The sequence below is a fragment of the Sinocyclocheilus rhinocerous genome, unplaced genomic scaffold (genome assembly GCF_001515625.1).
Source record: "Sinocyclocheilus rhinocerous isolate Xijiao unplaced genomic scaffold, SAMN03320098_v1.1 scaffold260, whole genome shotgun sequence".
Lineage (NCBI taxonomy): Eukaryota > Metazoa > Chordata > Actinopteri > Cypriniformes > Cyprinidae > Sinocyclocheilus > Sinocyclocheilus rhinocerous.
This window is the reverse complement of record NW_015637541.1, coordinates 313,675-331,763: the sequence shown is the minus strand read 5'-3', so window position 1 is coordinate 331,763 and position 18,089 is coordinate 313,675. Positions and strand designations below refer to the sequence as shown.

Here is an 18,089-nt window from a genome sequence, read left to right as displayed (position 1 = left end):
AGCACACCTCGCTTTTTCAGACTGATGAGCTTTGTAAAAATCGACGCGTTTCAGAAAGGCGGGGCATAGAGGAAAAACAATAATGTACAGTATGTGGAAAATAATGTGTTTTTTTAACCTTAAACCGCATAAACACATTTCATTACACCAAATACACAAAATAATATTCTTTTTAGCAGCATCATATGACCCCTTAAACATACATTTATTTATTTATTTACAGCTTTAAGAGGTGACAAGAAGTGATGGGGAGAAAAAGGGGTGGAATATGTAAATGTATTTATTTATTTGCATGCTAAATTGTTTACTGTAAAATGATCAAATTAAATATGCATATTGAAATTTGAAAATATAAGGGCATATTTTGTCTAATTTTAAAGGGCGTAGGTTTGTTAATTTATTTATATATATATATAATTTTTTTTTTTATATATATATTTTTTTATTTTTTATGCTTTATTTAATGTAAGATTTTTGTGCCTTTTATTACAGCTTTAAGAGGTCACAAGAATTTATTTATTTAGTTAGATATTTAAACAGTATATAGTTTATAATGCAGTCAGTTTCATATTGGTTACTGACTGCATTATAAATAATAATAGACCATCTTATTGAACTAAATCTCTTTGTTTCCTCTAACTAACGGAGTATGTGTTGTGCAAAGACTAATCTGAAGTCTCTGCTATTTAATATAGACATGTCTTTTCATTATTATTGAGAAATGCAATTTGGAAAACAGTAGCCACATCTTAATAAACTGTGCCCTTTCACTAATACAGTTTAGACAATCTCTATCACGGTTGATTCAATTGACTTGGCTCTAAACGGTACTCTTCTCTTTCCACCTGCAGATTGAGGCAGGCCAGTACTGCACGTTCTCTGTATCTGCAGATGGTGCAGTGAAGGCTTGTGGGAAGGGTAGTTATGGGCGGCTGGGACTGGGAGACTCTAATAACCAGTCCATGCCAAAGAAACTGGTTCTGGAGCCACCTCGTACCATGAGGAAGGTGTCGTCTTCCAAGGGATCAGACGGACACACGCTGGCTGTCACGACGGAGGGAGAGGTGTTCAGCTGGGGAGATGGAGATTACGGCAAACTGGGCCACGGGAACAGCGCCACACAGAAATACCCCAAGATTATACAAGGCCCACTGTTAGGAAAGGTGAGAAAGTGTGTTTTCTACATGCAGAAGTTATTATTATTGGTATGTTTGGATGTGAGTGTCTTAATTGAAAGCATTTCCCTGAGCTCTTTTGACTCGGATCAGTAGATAACATTCCAGAAAACCTTAACACCCACCTAGCAACACCCTATAAACGATATACAACTTAGCTATCCTCCAGAACACTCTAGCAAACACATAGCAGTGTCCTAGCAAAAAAAATAAACTGCATAGCATCATGCTGAAATCACTTAGAAGACCCTAGCAACCATATAGCAACACCCTGGAAACCACATAGCAATATCCCTAGTGACTATAGCAACATGCTAAAATCTTTCAGAATATAGAATGTATACACCCGGCAATAACCTGTAACACCACTGTATCATCCTAGCAAATCAAGAACACAATCGAAACTGCATAGCAATCACCCAGAACAGTCTAGCACCCACCCAACAACGCCCTAGCAGCCACAACACCCTAGCAACTGCATTGCGTTGCCCTAGCAAACCCAGAAAACCTAGAAACAACATACAAATGCGTTAGCAAACACAAAACACTCTAGCGACTGAATAGCAACATGCAAAAACCCTAGAAACCATATAGCAACACCCTGGCAACACCATAGAAACATCTTAACATCACCAGAGCACAATAGAAACTACACTAGCAACCACATAGCAATGCCCTAACAACCACAGAACACCCTAGCAACTGCATAGCACTATTCTAAAATCAACCAAGACACCCTAGAGACCACATTAGCAATGCCCTAACAGCCTCTGAATTCCCCAGCAACAATATAACATGCTAAAATCAATCATATCACCCTAGTGACCACATAGCAACCATATAGGAATGCCTTTGCAACCACGAAACACCCTAGCAACTGCATTGCAATGTTCTAAAAATCAATCAGATCACCCTTGCAACCACATATCAAAGACTTAGCAACCCATGAATGCCATAGCAACAACATGCTAAAAATCACTCACAACAATCTAGCAACCACATAGCAATGCCTTAGCAACCACAGAACACCCTAGCAACAACATAACATGTTAAAAAATCAACCAGATCACCCTTGTGACCACATAGCAAAGCCCTAGCAACCCATGAATGCCATAGCAGCAACATAACATCATGCTAAAAATCACTCAGAACAATCTAGCAACCACAGAACACCCTAGCAACAACATAATGTGTTAAAAATCAACCAGATTGTTGGCGCCAATAGCCTCGTGGGCAGCGCCCCAAAATATAGCGCCGTTGCACTTCAGGCGTCCTAACCTTGCTAAAAATCAGTCAAATCACCCTAGCAACTGCATAGCAATGCCCTAGTAACCACAGAACACCCTAATAACTGCATAGCAACATTTTAAAATCAACCAAATCACCATAATAACCTCATAGCAATGCCCTAGCAACCCCTAAATTCCATAGCAACTACATAACATGCTACAAAAATCAACCAGATCACCCTAGCAACCACATAGCAGTGCCCTAGTAACAACAGAACACCCTAACAAATGCATAGCAACATTCTAAAATCAACCAAAACACCCTAGTAACTACATAGCAATCCCCTAGCAACCCCTAAATGTCATTGCAACTACATAACATGCTAAAAAATCAATCATATCACCCTAGCAAGCATATAGCAATGCCCTAATAAACACAGAACACCTTAACAACTGCATAGCAATATTCTAAAATCAACCAAAACAACCTAGCAATCACATAGCAATGCCCTAGTAACGACAAAACACTCTAACAATCACTAATATTTCAGAAAAATGTAACAAATCTCATCATTGCATTTGTCTAAGTGTGCGTGTTTCCTGTGTGTGTATTGCAGGTGGTGGTGTGTGTGTCTGCTGGATACAGACACAGCGCTGCGGTGACTAATGACGGAGAGCTGTACACCTGGGGGGAAGGCGACTTCGGTCGACTCGGTACATCATTCTCCTCTTACAGACCATCAACATCACTACACACACACACGCACACACACACACACCTGCCTGAGGATCTATTCTTAGATGTAGTGTTGTCAGTGAAATACAATACACTATTGATTTCTGGGAGTTGGTTTTTATGGTTTGAATGACTGCTGTGCACAGTGCACACTGCTCAGAGTTTTCTCTTTTTAATCCATAGAGAAATAATTTGCCAGGCAGTAAACGGGACGCCTGATCCCTCAGACTGAGTCAGACTGTTGTGTCAGAAGTTCTGCCTGTGTGTCTCAGTCTCGTTTTTCCTGTCTGCCTGTCATGTAGGTCACAGCGACAGTCACAGTCGTAACGTGCCCACTCTGGTGAAGGACATCAGTGGGGTCGGGCAAGTGGCCTGTGGCAGCTCTCACACCATCGCTGTGGCTCAAGATGGACGAATTGTCTGGTCCTTTGGAGGAGGAGACAACGGTATGCTGATGTTTCATATAAAGTGGCCATATTCTGTAGTATTTGAAGTTATTTTCCTCTGTAGAAGTCCACATTTTCCGCTAAAATCAGTCGTAATTTAATTTCCGATGACCATTTTCATCATCCTCACACATGAAGTACACTTGGAGGGATGTTAAAATAATCTATTTATCATTATTTATTTGTTCTATCTGTCTGTCTGTCTGTCTGTCTGTCTGTCATTTTTTTTTTTTATTTAGTTGTGATTTATTTATTTATTTTATTTAGTTGTGATTTATTGATTTATTTTATTTAGTTGTGATTTATTTATTTATTTTATTTAGTTGTGATTTTATTTATTTTATTTTATTGTGATTTATTAATTTTTATTTCAGAAAGTTTTTTTTAATTACCATTTTTATTCAGCATGCATGCATTAAATTTGTCAAATGTAACACTTGAAAACTGGAGTATCTATCTATCTATCTGTCTGTCTGTCTGTCTTTTTTTTTTATTTAGTTGTGATTTATTTATTTATTTATTTTATTTAGTTGTGATTTATTTATTTTATTTAGTTGTTATTTATTTATTTATTTTATTTAGTTGTGATTTATTTATTTATTTATTTAGTTGTGATTTTATTTATTTTATTTAATTGTGATTTATTAATTTTTATTTCAGAAAGTTTTTTTAAATTACCATTTTTATTCAGCATGCGTGCATTAAATTTGGCAAATGTAACACTTGAAAACTGGAGTATCTATCTATCTATCTATCTATCTATCATTTTCAGTTCATTTTATAATTAATTCAAACATAATGCATTGCTTTTGTTTACCCTATGGCTATCTGCGAAAATAGATTTTCATGTTTTTTTCACTTGAATTGAATAATTTGAATTAAACAGCACAAAAAGGCATACTATTTGACTCAAGTTCTATTTGCCATAACAATTTTAACAGCTATACATATGAGTTTTGTGGTTTGTCATGGTACATGTGTACATATGAGACAGTAAAGCTGTGTCCCCTTCAGAGTGCTCTGCTCTGTATTGTAGCACTATTAGACATAACATCTGCTGACAGGCTCAAACCTGTTTGAAATAAAGCTGTCGCAAAGTGTTTTCAGAAGGCAAAATATAGAGCAAGTAGTTGAAACAAGTGCAAACACGGCCTCTGAATTTGACACCTGAAATTACTATTATCCATGTTAGAGGCAGTTCTGTAAATGTAAACTCTGTGTTGTGTTACAGGTAAACTGGGACATGGGGACACAAACCGTGTGTACAGGCCTAAAGTGATAGAAGCCCTTCATGGCTTCATTATCAGAAAAGTATGTGCTGGGAGCCAGTCGTCACTGGCTTTGACATCTGCTGGCCAGGTATACACAACCTCACGTATATTGCTGAGCAAATATGTACCGGTATACACCCATATAAATTCTCATGTCTCTGTGTTTTGCTGTGTGTGTGATGCAGGTGTTTGCGTGGGGCTGCGGCTCGTGTCTCGGCTGCGGCTCGTCTGAGACCACCTCACTCAGACCTCGCCTGATAGAGGACCTCAGTATCACAAAAGTCATAGACATTTCCTGTGGAGACAGCCACTGTCTCGCTTTGTCTCATGGTAAGAGAGATGGAGAAACAAAATGGGAAGAGGAGATGAGAAAATAGTATTAAATAAAATTTAAAAAGATAAATAGATAATTTCTGCTCTGATACTGATTGTGGCAACTTTGCTCTCTACAACAATTTTAGACAAGTTTTTTTTTTCTTTTTTTTTTTCCCCTAAAGTAAGTCTACAGAGTTTGATGTGTTTTACACTGCATATTTAAATTAATTTAAATAAAAAATGCATTGCATTAAATTACATCAAATTATTTTATAGAAACATTATAGAACATTTTATAGAAATTATGTTGATCAGTGCTATTTCATTCTTATCTGATATTATATATTAATTTTATTTTGTTATAGTATTTTATTCTTATTTGATTATATTATTATAGTATTCATTCATATTTTAAATGAGCATTTCTATTTTTATTTTTTATTTTAATATTTGTTTACGTTTAATACATTTTGTCCTTTTTATTTTATTCTTTTTAAAATATTTCTATATAGCTTTAATTTATTTTGATTTTAGTTTAAGTTTTAGGAATTTTTAAGTACCTAAACTTATTTATTTCAGTTAGTTGCCAAGACAATATGTTTATTTAGTTTCAGCTTTATTTCAATTCAAGACAATTTTTTAAAATTAATTTTAGTTGTAGTTAACAATAACAACACTAAGGGTTATAGGAATATTTACCAAAAACTTTTATAATTTTCATTATTTACTCACCCTCATGTAATTCCAAACAGAAAATTTGGAAACGAAAAAAAGACAAAAAGACACCATAAAAGTAATCTATACAACTTGTGTGCTATATTCCAAGTTTTCTGAAATAGTCATCTGATAGCTTTGTATCAGAAAGAGACTGAAATTTAAGTTGTTATTCACTGAAATGGGATTCTCAGATTGATGCTGCATTTAGTTTATTCTAAGAAAATGCTTGAGTAATTTCATTGGTTTGTGGTACAGAAAACGAGGTGTTTGCTTGGGGCAACAATGCCATGGGGCAGTGTGGGCAGGGCCATACCTCAACGCCAGTCACCAAACCCAAGAAAGTGATTGGTTTAGAAGGGGTGTCAATACAGCAGATTACTGCAGGCACCTCCCACAGCCTGGCCTGGACAGCGGTTCCCACTGACAGGTGAGAAGAGAGAGAAAACTGTGTTCATTAGTTGAGATTTGATGGCTTTTCCACAATACATGTTCGGTATTTCATTATCTGCATCTCTCGTTGCTTATGGATAATGCAAATGGAATAAAAAGCCCCCTCTTCCTGATCTAAACCAAAACCAAAAACAATTTGTCCTTAAATGAGTTTGAGTCTACAGGAAACAGCACCATTATGCAAATCAAACCCCATATTGCTCTATCAGGCGTGAGTTCCACCGCTAATGTGTTAATACAATCGCATTTACATTTTCCATTGTTCACAGCTGTTCAGTTGCTTTGTTTTCCTGACAGGACTGAGTGTGAATTATCAATGTGTGTTTGTGTGCTGGCAGGCAGCTGGTGGCTTGGCACAGGCCGTTTTGTGTGGATCTGGAGGAGAGCACGTTTACATACCTGCGCAGTTTCCTGGAGCGTTACTGCGATAGTATCAGTGGGGACACACCACCTGCACCTTTCCCCTCTAAGAGGTAAGAACCTAGCACCAGCCCACCCAGATTTACAAATGATGGATTGTGATTTGCACTACAAACGTAAATTAATCAAAAATATGTACAGTATAAATGTGTGTTTATAGAGGCACAGAGTGTCAGATATTGCTGTTTTAAAAGCAAATCATGCTACAAATCTTGTTCTTTGATAGGTAGGTATGTGGATAGATGCAGGGTGAGAAATTTAAATATATTTATTCATTTGAATTAATTTTAAGTTTCTTTTTATTTTAAGAATTTTTCTAATTTGATTTTATTTGTTATATTTTGAGTTTGTTTATTTTTATTTTTTTAGTTTAAATTATAATATTAAAAATGTCTGTTATACTTTATAAAATGGAGAATAAAATGCCATTTCATACTATGAATGGATGCTTCAAACATGCCAATCCGATTCATAGACATTTGCAATGTCAGATGTCAGTAGTTTACATCGGTCAACTGCAAGATTACATAAGAGCTGTCATACAGATTATATAATATCATAGATCTTTTCCTGCTGAGGCCTCAAGATGGTAAGTGATTTATGTTGACCTTGAGGTCAGAACATTTAATTCTGCACCAGTATCTCCAAAGAAAGAGAGAGTCTGCGTCAAATGTCTTGATCCCATTATGTGGAAGCTTCCAGAAAACGTTAACTATTATTTTATTTTATTTTAATTTATTTTATTTTTTTTTTATTTACTCCTCCAACCTCTAACCTCTAAGTTTCTGCTTCAGCTTTTTACTTTTCTCTCAAGCCACTACATAGCAACCACCATAGCAGCTAAACAACTGCATAGCAGTGCCCTAGCAACCACCTAGCACACCCTAGCATTGTGGCAGAGAGTTTTGCATAGGCAAGCACGAATTCTGGTTTATCTGTGTCAATGTCAGCTGCTGAAAGACACTCATATAGCAGGAATGTCACACACACACAGCCGCAGGGGTATCTGGCGCAAGCTCATAACCGTCTCCATGCCCACAGGGATGGGGTCAGAGCAGCATATGGCCTGGCACTCGGTAAAGGTTACTCTAGACTTCTCATCTTTAAACTTCTCACTCTTGTCCTCTCTGTTTCTTCTCCAGGGAACATCACCAGTTCGTGTTGTTGTGTATGAAACTCTTGTCCATCCACCTGTCGTTGGCCCACGCAGGGGGAACGGGGGCCACAGTGCTGGGCGCTCAGGGTCGGCCCCTCAGGAACCTGCTCTTCAGACTCATCGACTCTAATGTACCAGACTCCATACAACAGGTCTGCTTTGAAACACTGGGCTTCAGTGTGTTTTTTCAATCTATCCATCAGTGTTGGTTTTGCACAATTCTGAATAATTTGCATATATTTACATATAGAATTATTACAATGTTCAAAAGTTTGGACTTTTTTTTATCAAGAAAGCATTAAATTGATGAAAGTTACAGTAAAGACATTTCAAATTTACAAAAGATTTCTGTTTCAAAAAAATGCTGTTTTTTCTTCTTCTTTCTATTCATCAAAGAATCATCATAAAATGCATCACAGCTTTCACAATAATATTAAGCAGCTGTTTTCTTTGACAGTTTTCAACATTGATAATAATAAGAAATGTTTCTAGAGCTCCAAATTTAGCTTTGCCATTACAGGAATAAATTATATATTTAAAATATATTAAAATAGGAAAGAGGTATTTTAAATTATAATAATATTTCGCTATATTACTCTTTTACTGTATTTAAATAAATGCAGCCTTGGTGAGCATACGAGACTTCTTTCTAAAATGATACTAACCCCAAACTTTTGAACAGTAGTTTAATTTTTCCTTAAATTTAAATTTGAAGAAACAAAGCTTGCAGAAGGTGCAACTGCAAGATTACATAAGAGCTGTCATACAGATTATATAATATCATAGATCTTTTCCTGCTGAGGCCTCAAGATGGTAAGTGATTTATGTTGACCTTGAGGTCAGAACATTTAATTCTGCACCAGTATCTCCAAAGAAAGAGAGAGTCTGCGTCAAATGTCTTGATCCCATTATCAAACTTTTGAACAGTAGTTTAATTTTTCCTTAAATTTAAATTTGAAGAAACAAAGCTTGCAGAAGGTGCTGAATAGTTATGAATTTCTGTTTCATTATGTGATTTATTGTGCTCTTTGGCAAATTATACTTGGCAAGGCATATGTTATTTGTCAGTAGCTGTGTTTTCATCCAAGCTGCTAATTTAATTTATGCATGACAATTGAGACTTCTTTCTAAAATGATACTAACCCCAAACTTTTGAACAGTAGTTTAATTTTTCCTTAAATTTAAATTTGAAGAAACAAAGCTTGCAGAAGGTGCTGAATAGTTATGAATTTCTGTTTCATTATGTGATTTATTGTGCTTTTTGGCAAATTATACTTGGCAAGGCATATGTTATTTGTCAGTAGCTGTGTTTTCATCCAAGCTGCTAATTTAATTTATGTATGACAATGAAATATTGCAATACATAAATAAAAGTAAAAAATAATTTGTGAATAAAGAACATTGTGTTCAAGAGAACAAAACAGCTCTTTTTGAGGGGAACTGGTGCAAAATAGAAATTGTAGCCATTGTGAAAGCTACTGTGACTCTTTTATTAAACATAATAAATTGCATATTTTATTACATTTAGCCTAATTTTAAATATTTCTGCCTGAAGTAAACTGAGTATTATATGTGTTTATTATAGGTACAAAAATGTATTTGTTTCCATACAGCATTTTTAAGGCTCAAAACAGATATTTTGTTTAATAAAAAAAAAAAACACTAACTGTACAATCTATAATTTCTGGCAACAGTATAAAACAGTAAACAACTCCAGCCAATCAGAATGCTTGCTGGCGTTCCGGCCACATGTTAAAAACTCTTAAGATGATGGAATCTGTTGGCTCTGTTTTCTTTTTGAGGGAGTTTGCAGGGTACACAACTTTTCATAACCTTCAAGAGTACAGTGTAACTTTTTGACTGAATCATCGTCAGAATGCCAGCATATGAGTCATTCCCACACCATAGTAATACATTTTTGTTTGTGTGTTGAGGCGGTAATGACCACACTGTCTATGGGAGCGTCTCTGTTGCTGCCTCCTCTCAGGGAGAGAACGGAGCTGCTGCACTCGCTGTTACCACAGGGTCCAGAGAGCTGGGAAAGCCTCTCTAAAGGACAGGTACGCAAACACAGCAATATTAAAGTCTGGCACATATATCAATATTTGCTGAGAAACCCCTGCTGTTCCTCTAATGATTCTGTGATATTACTATTACAGCGTCTACAGCTGGACATGTTGCTGAACAGCCTGCAGGAACAGAGTCACGTGGCGTCCCTCCTGGGATACAGCTCACCTGGGGAGTTGAGCGCAGGTCTGGCACTGCCGCCCACCCCTGACCGCCCCACAGGAAGTGTTAGCTCTGGCTCAGAAGCTCCAGACCAACTCCACCTGGCTGAAGTGCTCCTGAAGACCTTGCTGCTCAGCATCGGGTTCTATACAGTCAGTTCAACAGTTGTACAATCTACTGTACATCTTGGGCCTCTTTTGGACTTTTTTATTTTTTATTTGTTGATATTATAATTTGTAATATATAATTAAGAATTAATATATAAGATTATAATATTAAATGTATAATTGACAATATATTTAATACATATTGAATATAATAACTTATAATATACATTACTGTTTTTTTCTTGTCATTTTTGACAGACCAAGGCTGCATTTATTTGATCAAAAATACAGTAAAAACAGTAACATTGTGAAATATTATTACAATTTAAAATGACTGTTTTCTATTTTAATATATTTTAAAATGTTATATTCTTGTGATGACAAAACTGAAATTTCAGCATCATTACTCCAGTCTTCAGTGTCACATGATCCTTCAGAAATCATTCTAATAAGCTGATTTGGTGCTCAAGAAACATTATCAATATTAAAAATATGAAAATATTTTTGTGATAACCACATAATTTTTTTTATGATTCTTTGATGTATAAGAAGTTTCAAATAACAGCATTTATTTGAAATGGAAAGCTTTTGTAACATTTTAAATGTTTTTACAGTAATTTTTGATCATTTTAATGCATCCATGCTGAACAAGATTAAAAAAAAAATCTTACCCACAAAGTTTTGAATGGTAGCGTATGATAATACTAATTTAATTTAATAATTTATGTATGCAAAAATTTTAAGGGGTCATATGATGCGATTTCAGTTTTTCCTTTCTCTTTGGAGTGTTATAAGCTCTTGGTGCTTTGTAAAAATCGACGCGTTTCAAAAAGGCGGGGCATAGAGGAGAAACAATAATGTACAGTATGTGGAAAATAATGAGTTTTTTCAACTTTAAAAACACTTATGTTTTGTTGTATTTAATTACGTATATAAAATGAAAAATAAAATGTGTAAAATTATAAAAGGGATTTAATGTGTGATATATTTTAGAAAAATCAAAACACAAATCATAACATGTTCTCCTTTCTGTTCACTCTGTTCCCTGTTTGTTCATGCAGGAGCGTGCGTTTGGCGAACTGGAGAAGAACAGTGATAAACAGCGGTTCAGTCAGTCCCAGAAACAGACGGAGGCTCCATCACACTTCCACCACCTGCTATCAGCCCTTCACAGACACCTGCTGGCTCACTGCTACATCCACACAGGCGCTGAGGTACAACAATGACACATTTCCTGTTAAAACCCACTCCATATGATAGCTCCCACAGGCTGCCAGTTGCAGTGGTTATGCATTGTAGTTTTAAGCAATAAAATACTGTTGTGTGAGCATGTTTAGTCAAAAATTCTTGTTCCAGAACCCGGAGGCGTTCTGCATAATAAGTGTTTGCTTGTTGTGTAGGATGACAGTAGCGTGGTGCTGCTCCATAAGCACCTGTGCCTGCTGCTGCCTTACGCAGCCGAGACCTTCAGGAGATCCACCATTCTGCTGGAGGAGAGCACACTGGACAAACACGTCATCAAGAAACTACACAGTAAGAACACACATTATGTGCCATCCATCCATGCGTCCAGCCATCTGTCTGTCACTCCCTTCATTTATCCATCCATCCATCTAGCTGTTCATTTTTCAACCCACCCATCCATGTATGCAGCCATCCATGCGTCCATGCAGTAATTCGGCCATGCATATCCCTATCAATCCATCATTACATCCATCCTTCCATCTCTCCATCCATATATCCATTTATGTAGTTGTCCATTTTCTGTCTATTTGTTCATCCATCGATCCAACCTTCTGACCACCTATCCCTCCTTTAAAGTACCCTTCTGTCCATCCCTCCATCTACTGTATACCTTTGTCTATTTATGTAGCCATCCATCCATCTCTCCGTCCCCATTCATCAGTTTATCCATCCATCTATCCCTTTGTCCATTTAACCATTATTCATCCATCCATCTATCATCATCCATCCATCCCCCATCTGTCAATCTATTTATCTATCATCCATGTAGTATTATCCATTTGTCCAGCTATTTGTTCATCTATCCATCCTTCTGTTCATCAATCCCTCCATCCATTTATATAGTCTCCCATCCATACGTCCATCCATCCATCCATCCATTTCTCCAACCATTCATCCATTTATGTGGTTATCCATTTGTCCAGCTATTTGTCCATCCATCCATCCTTCTGTTCATCCATCCCTCCATCAGTTTATGTAGTCTCCCATTCATCCATCCATCCATCTATCCATCCATGTAGCCATTCATAATCAATCTATCCATCCGTCCATCCATCCATCCATCCATCCATGTAGTATTATCCATTTGTCCAGCTATTTGTTCATCTATCCATCCTTCTGTTCATCAATCACTCCATCCATTTATAGTGTCTCTCATTCATCCATCCATCCATTAGTCCATCCATTTCTCCATCCATCTATTTATATAGCCATTCATCCATTCATCCATTTATGTGGTTATCCATTTGTCCAGCTATTTGTTCATCTATCCATCCTTCTGTTCATCCATCCCTCCATCAGTTTATGTAGTCTCCCATTCATCCACCCATCGATCCATTAGTCCATCCATCTCTCTATCTGTCCCTCCATCTATTTACGTAGCCATCCGTCCATTCATCTATTAGTCCATCCATTCATTTATGTAGTTATCCCTTTGTCCATCCATCCATCCTTCTGTTTATCCATCCCTCTATTTACGTAGCCATCCATCCATCTATCAGTCCATCCATCCATACATTTACGGAGTTATTCACTTGTCCAGCTATTTGTCCATCCATCCTTTTGTTCGTCAATTCTATCATTCATTTATGTAGTCATCCATCCATCCATCCGTCCGTCCATCCATTCATCCCTCCGTCCATCTGTTATTCCATCCATTTATCTTGCCTTCCATTCCTCCAATCATGGTAGCCACCCTGTGATCCAACCAGACCCAGTGTATTGAGTTATATGTGTTTCTCTATAGCTGTGCTGTTTGGTTCGGTGGCGGGGAGTCTGCTGTGTCAGGTGATGTACTCTCTGCTCCTGCTGCCATTGGCTGTGGTCAAACCCCTCCTTCCTCACCTGCTCACTCTGCTTGAACATCTCAACGAGCTCAACTGTTACCTGCCCAACACTGCGCACCTGGAGGACATGGAGCTGGAAGGAACCTCAGATGGTAAGGACCAGAATTATGTATTTCTGTCATTCTTGGAAAACGTTCCGAATACCTTAATGCATTGTTTGACATTTAAACGGTTCAAAAACAACTTAATCATTAACAAATGACAGATCATCAAGATAGACACAGTACTGCCAATTGCACACTCCTACTTTTAATAGGCTAACCGAGACTTGTCATAGCACTTGCATATAATTGCTCTTTTGTTGGTTTTGATTGCTTCTATTGTCCTCATTTGAAAGTCGCTTTGGATAAAAGCATCTGCTAAATGACTAAATGTAAATCTAAATGTACTTTCTATTGCAGAAGCATCTGAAACCTCTGAGCCAATCACAGTGCCAGAGTCAGAAGACTGGGCATGGCTACTAGACCTGGAGAGGTCTGTAGCTCTTGCCATTGGCCGATGCCTGGGAGGTATGCTTCAGGGCCCACCCCCTTCCATCCAGGAGAAGACAGCAGAGTTCTGGCTGTGTAACCCGCTCCTGAGAAATGGGCTGGAGATAGACTTTGAACAGCTGGGTAATGACCTGCCACCAGGAGGCAACAGCTTATTGTTTATGTTGCGTGTTATAAACACACACATAAATACAGAAAAATAAATACTCATCTGTGTATGTTATCCTATAGACTGGTCAATGGGTTGGCTGACTGAGGCCGTGTTCATGGGTTGTGGAGACGTGAGACTAGCTGAGCTGCTGCTGTCGGAAGAGAACACAACGTTAGTGGAACTCGCTCTTGGCTCACTGCGAGAACCTGCCAGCGCCCTCTGGAGGAAGATGAAGGAGTATGCGGCGAGTCGAGGTAAGAGAGGGGCAGGATTTGTTTAAGTGTGTAGAATATGAAAAGAAAGTAAAAAATATTGCAAGACATTTATTTACATACTTTTTTGGTACCAGATACTTAGAAAAGTGGCTTTTGCACCAGAGGAACATTTTCATAGTTCCTATGACCATAGAATAATACATAGATCCCTCATTCGTAGCTGGAATGTGGTATCTACCTATACAAATCTATGCCTATAACTATTGGCAGAATTACCTGATTTTATTTGCACCACAAGAACATGTTCACAGGTACATGTGAACATGTACCTGTCTAAGTATTGACATTCACATGTGTGTTTTTATGCAGACTGGGACAATGGTGGATCAGTGGGAGACTCTCTGTTAGAGACGGCGTGTCACTGTAGTTTGGCCGCTCTGCTCAAACATGCCGGCCTTCATGAAGCCTACTGGCAGGAAAAGTGAGTGAGATCCACACCTCGCCCTCGTCCTCTCTCTCTTTACCTAGATCTCTTGAACACTTTTGTCTTCCTACGTCTCCCTTCTGCCATAGTGTAATGAACTCTTTAATTAGTTGACCCAGACTTAATGAATATATGCTCCATTTAAAGAATGACTCTGTATGTGAATATTAAAGTGTCAGTGCCTGTCTCTCTCTGTACTGTGAGAAATCTCACATGATAAATTCCTCCGCCATAATGACTCATTTGTGAGAGTTTAGTGAATATGAATTGACAGTCATGAATATCCAGATCAACCTTCTGCAGCAGCAGCCAGGATGAACCAATAGGTTAAACAGTCCATTAATGTGTGTGTGTGTGTGTGTGTGTGTGTTTGACTGCAGATATGAGCCCTGTGAGGTGCTGATTGAAATATATCAGGTGGTGTATAAAATCCGCAGCATTCTGCTGTCTTATAAAGAGAGCATAGGAAACACAACCAGCGTCCAAACAACTACCACCAAACAGGTAAAACGCATCAATAAACCAGTCATATATACACTACCGTTTAAAAGTTTTAAATCTGAAGCATTTTTATTTATGCTCTTATGCGGTTTATAAAACAGTTTTCTGTTTTAAGATACTTTAAAATAGTTAAATTACTTTAAAATAGTTTATTCCTGTGGTGGAAAAGTCTTTAGTGTCACATGATCCTTCAGAAATGCTGCTTTATTAATGTTGGAAACAGTTGTGCTGCTTAATATATTTTTTGGAACTTGTGATGCTTTTTTAAGGATTCTTTGATGAATAAAAAGCCATATCACCCTGCAGCCTCGCATCATCCAGGTGGATGCTGCACACTGGTGGTGGTTGAGGAGAGACCCCACCAACATGATTGTAAAGCGCTCTGGGTGTGTAGCAATACACAAGAAAGTGCTATATAAATGCATCATTCATTCGTTCATAATAAAATATAATATAATGACTTTCCCTACCTCCCAATTTCTTTATGCTGATGCACACGAACCAGGGACAAAGTAACATTAACCAACATTATCACTGTTACTCTGTGTTTCATCGTGTCCAGATCTATGGCGTATTTTGAGCTGAAACTTCACAGACACATTCTGGGGACACCAGAGACTTATATATTGTAAAAAGGGGCATAATATGCCTCATTTAAGTTTTAATTAACAGTAACAACCCTGATCATTTTTGGGATTAATGTGACACTATTGTCTCTAAAATACTCTCTCTGGTGTTGTATTGTGTAATTGTGAACTATTTGCTTGTGTCCTCCTCCCCGCAGAGGTGCTGCAGTGTTTCCTGGCCACCCGTGAGGCCATGCAGCTCCAACAGAACGAGACTGTGTACGAGTCGTCTGGCACTAGCACGTTACCCAGCAGCACTGAGAGCCCTGGGACGCCAGACAGGGAGCCCCCCCAGCGTCCCTGGGACCACCACAGCATCACCGACCAGGGCCTGTCCTTCCCAGCAGCCTGCCACCTGCTGGTCTCACGCTGCCTTTTCCTGCTGCTGGGGGTCCGAGCTGCTTGGCAGGAGGAGAGTGTGTCGTCACAGACGCCCACTGAGAGCAGCTTGGCCAGGTTTGTGTTGTGTGCAATTACAAACATTTGCATGTGTGGGTGTGAAACAATCTGAAAGTGATAAATCTCTTTCACTACATAGATCTCCACCCTACTATGAGGCGTTAGGATCAAAGATGGAGTTACAGTCTTCTTCTGAGAGAAGATTCAGTGAGAGAGAGGTATTTGTTTCTCATGTTCCCCCTAGTTTAATATCAATGAATTCATCTCTTGATTTTGTTATTTGTAATCTGTTTTGTCACAGACACCAGATGAATCTAAAAGCTCCTCAGGGTCATTCAAAAATAAAATTGGTGAGTGGTGTATGAAGTAGCATATTATTTTATTATAAGTTTGATCTCATATGTCTGATCTCACACATATTGGATCTATTGCATGTTTCATCTCTAACATGACTGATATCGCCTGTCTGATCTCACTCATCTGTAGTTTCTAATTTCTCATGTCTCATCTCGCATATATCATCTAACATAACTGATCTCTTACATATCTGATCTCACGGATGATTTCTCACATCTGATCTCAGATATCTTATCTGATCTCACACATTGTAGATTTGTTGCATCTTTAATCTTTTACCCATCTGATATTGCATGTCAGGTCTTTAACATGTCATATTTTTCACATGTCTGATATCAACTGTCTGATCTCCTGTTTCTAATTTCTAATGTGTCATCTCATATGTCTCAGCTAACATAACTGATCTCTCACATCTGATCTCACGGATGATTTCTCACATATCTGATCTCAGATATCTTACATATCTGATCACACACATACAGTGGGTAAAATAAGTGTTGAACACGTCACCATTTTTCTCAGTAAATATATTTCTAAAGGTGCTGTTGACATGAAATTTTCACCAGATGTCGGTAACAACCCAAGTAATCCATACATACAAAGAAAACAATACAAATAAGTTCAGAAATTAAGTTATGTGTAATAAAATGGAATGACCCAGTGAAAAAGTATTGAACACGCTTACTGAAATTACTTTGTACAAAATCATTTGTTGTTAATGACGGCTTCAAAACGCCTCCTGTATGGAGAAACTAGTCATATGCATTGCTCAAGTGGGATTTTGGCCCATTCTTCCACACAGTCTTCAAATCTTGAAGGTTCTGTGGGCCTCTTCTATGAACTCTGATCTGTAGGTCTTTCCATAGATTTTCTATTGGATTCAAGTCAGGTGATTGGCTAGGCCATTCTAGCAGCTTTACTTTCTTTCTCTGAAAGCAGATTTTTATCAAGAATGTCTCGGTACATTTTTCCATTCATCCTTCCTTCAATTACATGTATTTTGTCAGTGCTACACCATGATGTTTTGGGGTGATGTGCAGTGCTATTTGACCTCCAAACATGGTGTGTATTATGGCATCCAAAGAGTTTAATTTTGGTCTCATCTGACCAGACTATATTCTCCCAGTATTTCACAGGCTTGTCTAAATGTTCTGCAGCAAACTTTAAACGAGCTTCAACATGCTTTTTCTTCAGCAATGGAGTATTGCATGGTGAGCGTGTATACAGGCCACGGCGGTTGAGCGCATTACTTACTGTTTTCTTTGAATCAATTGTACCTGCTAATTCCAGATCTTTCTGAAGCTCTCCACAAGTGGTCCTTGGCTCTTAGACAACTCTTCTGATAATTTTTTTCACTGCTCTGTCAGAAATCTTGCAAAGAGAACCTGGTCATGGCCGGTTTATGGTGAAATGATGTTCTTTCCACTTCCGGATAATGGCCCCAACAGTGCTCACTGGAACATTCAGAAGTATAGAAATCCTTCTGTAACAAATGCCATCAGTATGTTTTGCAACAATAAGGTTG

General features: G+C 37.9%; 1 protein-coding gene across 1 annotated transcript in view; it reads left to right on the top strand.

The window, feature by feature from the left end:
- Positions 1–18,089, top strand: part of LOC107749012 (probable E3 ubiquitin-protein ligase HERC1) — a 90,402-nt gene that overhangs the window by 11,974 nt on the left and 60,339 nt on the right. The window contains exons 5-24 of the mRNA XM_016564060.1: positions 852–1,163; positions 3,022–3,118; positions 3,443–3,586; positions 4,818–4,945; positions 5,043–5,187; positions 6,145–6,316; positions 6,678–6,812; positions 7,902–8,067; positions 9,850–9,975; positions 10,075–10,296; positions 11,313–11,465; positions 11,652–11,784; positions 13,241–13,432; positions 13,742–13,954; positions 14,063–14,236; positions 14,567–14,678; positions 15,062–15,185; positions 15,969–16,264; positions 16,347–16,425; positions 16,509–16,557. Of these exons, the coding sequence (XP_016419546.1) occupies positions 852–1,163; positions 3,022–3,118; positions 3,443–3,586; positions 4,818–4,945; positions 5,043–5,187; positions 6,145–6,316; positions 6,678–6,812; positions 7,902–8,067; positions 9,850–9,975; positions 10,075–10,296; positions 11,313–11,465; positions 11,652–11,784; positions 13,241–13,432; positions 13,742–13,954; positions 14,063–14,236; positions 14,567–14,678; positions 15,062–15,185; positions 15,969–16,264; positions 16,347–16,425; positions 16,509–16,557 (3,172 nt within the window). The remainder of the gene's footprint in view (positions 1–851; positions 1,164–3,021; positions 3,119–3,442; positions 3,587–4,817; positions 4,946–5,042; positions 5,188–6,144; positions 6,317–6,677; positions 6,813–7,901; positions 8,068–9,849; positions 9,976–10,074; positions 10,297–11,312; positions 11,466–11,651; positions 11,785–13,240; positions 13,433–13,741; positions 13,955–14,062; positions 14,237–14,566; positions 14,679–15,061; positions 15,186–15,968; positions 16,265–16,346; positions 16,426–16,508; positions 16,558–18,089) is intronic.